Here is a 6000-nt window from a genome sequence, read left to right as displayed (position 1 = left end):
CGCTTTCGAGTAGTGAAATAGACAAGTAGATGAGGGGAAAATTTAAGAGCCGATTCACTTCACGTGAAGATGGAGGACCAGCGAAGCTGTTATCTTTACGACAACTAGACGACATCTATACCGTTTACATATGATTGCAATGAAGACACGTCCCCGACTTCGTTGTTTAATTGTCGTTTTCGAGGCACACCTCGAGGACAGTTGGTTTCCGATTGAGCCCAAGTCTCTTTGTCAGCATCGCAGAAGCGAAAGGAAAGAAGGTGAGATCGGCGCGTTCTGCCTTCAGCCTCGTCACAGCACACTTTTAGCTGGAATAAGTCGGACCTCACTATCTAATAATGCCAAGGAAGGCTGACTCACGCGGGTTGCCCCCTCTTTGTATGTATACTTGCCACGACCAATTGGAACAAAGCAGCGCCGTTTAAACCGGAGTTTTTTTGTAAACATCCATGGACGCTTTTTTTTTTTCAGATCCTAGCACATACCAGCTTAGCTCTAAACGTACCGAATGCATTCTACAGTGGTAGCTGTTAATGGGACACTTCGCGGGTTTCGCGCCGTCGACCGCGCTCCATATCGACGGGGGCCAGTTTCGGCACTCCGCCAAAAGATTCCACATTGACGTCACGACGCTCGACGCGACCCTGACGTCACGCTGCGCACCACATCATCTGTTACCTGTCATTAGCAGACACCATGACGTCGCATTGTCATGTCAAGTCACGTTGCACGTGTGACGTCACGCGACTTAATGACGTCAGGTGACACCGTTAGTCAAGTGATGTCATGACGTCACGCGACATTCAGACGTCGTTGTCGGGTGACTCCATGACGGCGCGTAGCAACAGAAACATGAGACTGCCGATACTGGAAACAACAAAAACAAAGCGTTTTCGCTAATTATGCCAGAGAGATTCTCGGGCGATAAGGCCAATAAAGCTACAGGTGGGTGTTAAGTCGGCGAAACCACGGGCGTCAAATTAAGTGCAGCTACAACGCTCAAAATTTGAGTGAGTGATTTTTAGGTGTTCTTCAGCGACCACAAGGCGGTGTTAGTTTTCGTCCAATTACATTGCGTAAGACGTTCAGGCAGCCACACCAACGACAGCGAACTGTTCATGCATACACACACAGTTTCGTCGTTTCTTGGATTTCAAACTTGGGCGCCCGATTTTCGAAGTGTTCTTCAATTACCGCTAGGTAATCCCAGTTTCTGTCTAATAAAATTGTTTCGCAGGTTCTCGAAATGCTCTCTACTTAATACACATTCATAAGTTCCAAAACGCTATGGAGTTTTCGAGCGGTGTGTTACTCGGTGTAATACAAAACCAGGGTCGGATGCAGGAATTTCTGGAGGGAGGGGGGGGGGGGGGGGAGTCAAGTGTTGGTCAGCGTGCCATATGTTTAGGAACACCCCCCCCTCTCCCCCTTTTCCACGCCCTAAATTTTTACACATGGAGAAATCAAGAGGGGGATCAGGACATCCGGACCCCCTTCTAAATTCGCCCCTGTACAAAACGCCTATGCGAACTCTAGGGTACGCGCTCGCACCTTCACCTTTCATTCACTTCATCTTCTCCCAAAATGACACCTTAGCGGCTCCGACGTCAAACTTCAGCTGTCGCCATGTTTCACCCTACGGGAGGCGTAAGTGTTTACGAATTTTCTTTTCCAGGCAGAAGTTTGCATCCGTAGATTAAGGATGATGCACAGACCGCGACACTGTTAGCGCGAACAAGCAATCGCCGGTTTCTCCTGCTTTCTTTCTCTCTCTTTTAGAATTCGAAGGCTGTCATCGAAACAACTAGTGTAGTTAAAAGTGCTGATTCGAGGTGGTAACCTTAGAGGTGAAAATTAATGCTCGCCAATATTCCTTCGGTGTAAAATGGGAAGAAAAAAATATCGCCGATGTTGTGCTTACGTGAACTGCTTCGCGCAGTGCACAATCGCGAAAAAATATCCGCTGGAATAGCTCCCTGATTTTTGGCGCAGCTTCCTGTTTTTGATCTTTTTTAATGAATCTCTGGTTCAGACTACGATTCGAGGCAAAGTCTAGGTTCCAGTCTCCAACTTTTTTGGCAAATTTTTGGCAATGGAGCTGATATTGCAGGCGTAGCAAGAGACCAGTTCAAGCGGTGCAGCCCAGCATTACCTCGGGAGTGATTGTTTTCAATGCGGAGAACAAGTTCGTCTGCTTCTTTTGCAGGGGTCATGGTGACGTCTTAACGCTGATCTCTGATTAGCTCTGATTGAAGGATAGTAGGTAGACCTCAAGGCAGCTTGCTTTGAGGTCTACCCACTATCCTTCAATCAGAGCCAATCAAAGCTCGGAGTTCTGACGTCACCACAACTCCCGTAAAAGAAGCAGACGAACTTGCATAGCACTACTGCGCTCTGTCAAGCGCCAGCAACGATGACCTAGTGCACAGACCCCTGATTGGGCAAGGACTGCTCTGTCAGCGTTAAGTTTGTCGATGTTGTCAAATCAACGCTTCTCTTGGCGTTTGCGATACTGCATCACGATCATCTGGCGGGCTAGTTGGTTGATTACTATGTGGAATTAACAGCACAAGTACGTGAAGGAAGGATGGACGAAGGAGACAGGATAGAGCGCTGACTAACCACTGCCGTTTAATGAACATGAGAAGCAGGAAAAAGAACCTAAGAATGGTTTTAAAACATGCACAATGGAAACCCGCAAAAACATATGCCATAGCTAGGGTACTCCCATACACTGCCTAAAAATGAATTGCTATGGATAGTGAGCTTTCAGTTGCGCGCTGAAAAGACTTTTTGAAAACGATTAAGTCCTAGGAAGACGTGCATAGAAACTCCGATAGAAAAAAAAAAAGAGGAACGTTATGACTAAAATATTCACAGTGGCCAAGGATCCTTAAAGATCGCGACTGAAAAAATATGCGATAGGAGACCAAGTTCGCGGCACACTGTATTTGCTGACCTTTTCTAGGTGGGTCTGATGCAGTTGTTCTCACCTACACGACATGACGTCAGGTCAAACGTGGTGTGGTACTGGCGAAGCTTCGCAGTGATTCAGCACTAGGTGCATATCTTTCTGACTTCCGAGCAATCTAGATACAAGTTCGGCTTATCACTTGACGGCTTAAATCCCAGACGCACTGCGCATACTTCAAAGCCCCAGAGCGCGTCATATATAGCGCAGCTTCCTACGGATTCGAGCACTCGATAGAACCAGCTGGTAAGCGTTCGGTCGGCATGGAATCGCGCAGAGCCTTCGTACTGTCCGGCTTCTCGAATGACGTCAACGGGAGACAGTTCGTGTTTCAAGACGACGCAACGACTCTACCGGTCTGTGCTCTTTGTGACCAAGTTTCGTCGCAGTGGTACGTCCTCAACTGCTGTCATCGTTTCTGCCAGAGCTGCTTCAACGATGTCGTGCAGAAAACTCCGCTGACACTTCGCTGTCCTCTGGACTCAAAATCGTTTCGTCCTAGGAGGCCGCTGGAACCCAGCGAAGACACCACGGTCCTCGAGCGTAGTGTTTCCTGTTGGAACCAAAGGCACGGCTGCGACTTCATCGGGACGGTGACCGAGATGATTCATCACTTCGGCAGTTGCCACCACTACGAAGTCACGTGTCGGCTGTGCGGCAGCGCCATTTTGTGGCGGGGGCTGGCTGCACACGTCAAGTCTGATCACGGGAGAACAACCAGGGCGTCCAAGGCGAACGAGTTACCCCTTCCCGATGCGCACGAGGACGTCGTTCCAGCCGAGCCACTGTCACTGGATAGTCTCTTGGCGTGCTTGGCGGACCTGGCGTCTCGCTGCACGGACATCAGGTCAACTCAAGACAGCCATTTCCTGCAGCTAACCAGAAGCGTGGACTCGCTCAAGACTCAGCTGCAAGCTTCGCACGAGTCGCCGCGCACTCGCTTACAGAGAGAATCCTCCGCAAATGTGGAAGCAAAACGAATATGCTGCGAGCGACCGGAGCACGAAGATTTGCCCCTTTCCAAGTTCGAGTGGAAGGTGACGCGGTTCTCGGAGATCCGAGTCGGCATCCAGTATTTCCGCAGCGAGATCTTCGAAGTAGCCCCAGGGTACCAAGTCCAGTTGAAGGGCTACATCGACGGCATCACCAGGGTGGAGCTGAAGGTAGCGGCCACGATTTGGAAGACCGCCCACGCGACTCAAGACTGCGGCGACTGTAGAACTTGGCAGTACACCAGGGCCTGCCTCTTCCAGGTCGTGAACATTGAGCGTCCGGCCGATTCTAGCGAGGTGAGATATGACCTGGATGAAGTGTTCAAGACGTCGACCCCGCTCTTGGACACTCCCAATGGTGTTACGTCGCCGTGGCTTGACATTAGTTCCATTGACAGAGCCACTTTTCAGAGGGACTTTGTCTCCGAAGATGCCTTTGTAATTATGTTCAGCATTGAAGCTAGTGCGATTTAGTCCGGAGCTGCGTTTTGTATGTGTGTTAGTTTCTTTTATTATTTTAAGATTATTTAAGGAAAATAAATTTATGAACGCATGTCCATGTCCACTGAGATTTCCAAAACACCTGTTCGTCATTCCACACTGTAATCTCTTGCTGGGCTAGGTCTGATAATCACTCGCCCTGCCGAACAGGTGAGGGTACTCCGGTTACTCGATTGTCTACAGGAACATGATAACTGATCTGCGGAGGGCCCGGTGTGAGTGTTTATTTTTATTGATTCTAGAGCTATATTTTTCGATTAGACGAACTTCGGCATGCTGTACTAAAATAATAAAATCATCGACCTCATTACCCAGAGGGAAGGACGAGAAGAACATTTAAAACATTACTTTTAAATAATTAAAAATTGCAATATTGCCGCGCGCAGGGTTGAGCAAGTAGCGTCCGGTCACGGTATTATAGAAGATTCGCGTTTATACTTACTCGGTATGTAACTGTTATTTCGTCCTGCTTTCACGTTCTCGAAAGTGTCTGTTCATTTTCGCCCCGAACGCGCGACGCTCGAACCTTATGGGCCGAATATTCCAGTTGGTGACGCACACTAGATAAGGAGCTGCGCGGGACCTTGTCGAGTCAGTCTCGCTCTCGCTTGCTGTTACGCCGCCAAATCGCCGCCCGCTTTTCTGCTGTCTCGACGCTCGTTCTTTATTTTGTTTGGCACATGTTCGCCGATTAAACCTATCTTTCAAGTTTAATGTTTATTTCCTCTTCGCCTTACTCCGTGACAAAATAATCTGATGAATTCAGCGTATAAGTTCGGGCAACGGAAGGATAACGATCCCGAAATAGTCCCACTTACCGACTTACCGGCGTAGATCCCGAGGTCATTCGGATGAGTGGATTCAGAGATAGGAAAAGTCGGCAATGACGGATTGGTCTGATGAGTCTGCTGATGACGATAGCGTCTGCTGAATCACCGGTTCGCGAATGCTGGGAGTTGCTCATACCGGTGTTGATGCAAAGTTCGTTTAATCCAAATCTCGACTCGTTCTTGGGAAGCAGGTAAGCGTCGTATTTCACTTTCGCTCGGTAAAGAGTTGCAGCGAGTGAATGGCATCGGTGCACAACAAATTTTAGTGCTTCGATGGGCCTGAAAGAGCAATCGAGAGAATGCGAGAATAAAGAAAGAGCGAGATATACGGAGAGGAAGAAAACAAGAGAGCGATAAGAAAGAAAATAGAGGTGGAGAGAAGAAAGTCAGTAACATATTTACATGCAATAACTCTGGGCTTCTTGACAGGAATCCGTCATAATCTCAGCGAATGCAGAGGCTGCCATGTAACGAACGCACCAAGAAGACCATCTTTTTGCTTTACCCAGTCATAGCCGCCCCCGCTTTGTGCGGCTTCGATGGGCTTCAATGGGAGGGGGAGTACATTGAGTATAGAGTACCGTAGTCAACATGTGTAACAGGGGCAAGCGAGCTGCCATTGTGCAAAATAGACCAGGCCTCAGCGCAGGCCCCTGAAAATCGGCGTCGCGGGCTAGGTCGGGCTTCTGAATATTGGCCCATGAGA

The 6000-nt window shown here is 48.8% G+C and overlaps 1 protein-coding gene across 1 annotated transcript; it reads left to right on the top strand.

The window, feature by feature from the left end:
* The first annotated feature begins 3156 nt into the window (after positions 1–3156).
* LOC121834863 lies at positions 3157–4514 on the top strand. The gene has a single exon (XM_042288763.1). The coding sequence runs from the start codon at positions 3235–3237 to the stop codon at positions 4435–4437; it is 1203 nt and encodes a 400-aa protein (XP_042144697.1). The 5' UTR covers positions 3157–3234; the 3' UTR covers positions 4438–4514.
* Positions 4515–6000: the final 1486 nt, after the last annotated feature.

The sequence above is a fragment of the Ixodes scapularis genome, unplaced genomic scaffold, assembly GCF_016920785.2.
Source record: "Ixodes scapularis isolate PalLabHiFi unplaced genomic scaffold, ASM1692078v2 PGA_scaffold10__122_contigs__length_95168666, whole genome shotgun sequence".
Classification (NCBI taxonomy): Eukaryota; Metazoa; Arthropoda; class Arachnida; order Ixodida; family Ixodidae; genus Ixodes; species Ixodes scapularis.
Note: the sequence above shows the minus strand (reverse complement) of the source record. Positions and strands in the feature narration are given on the sequence as shown.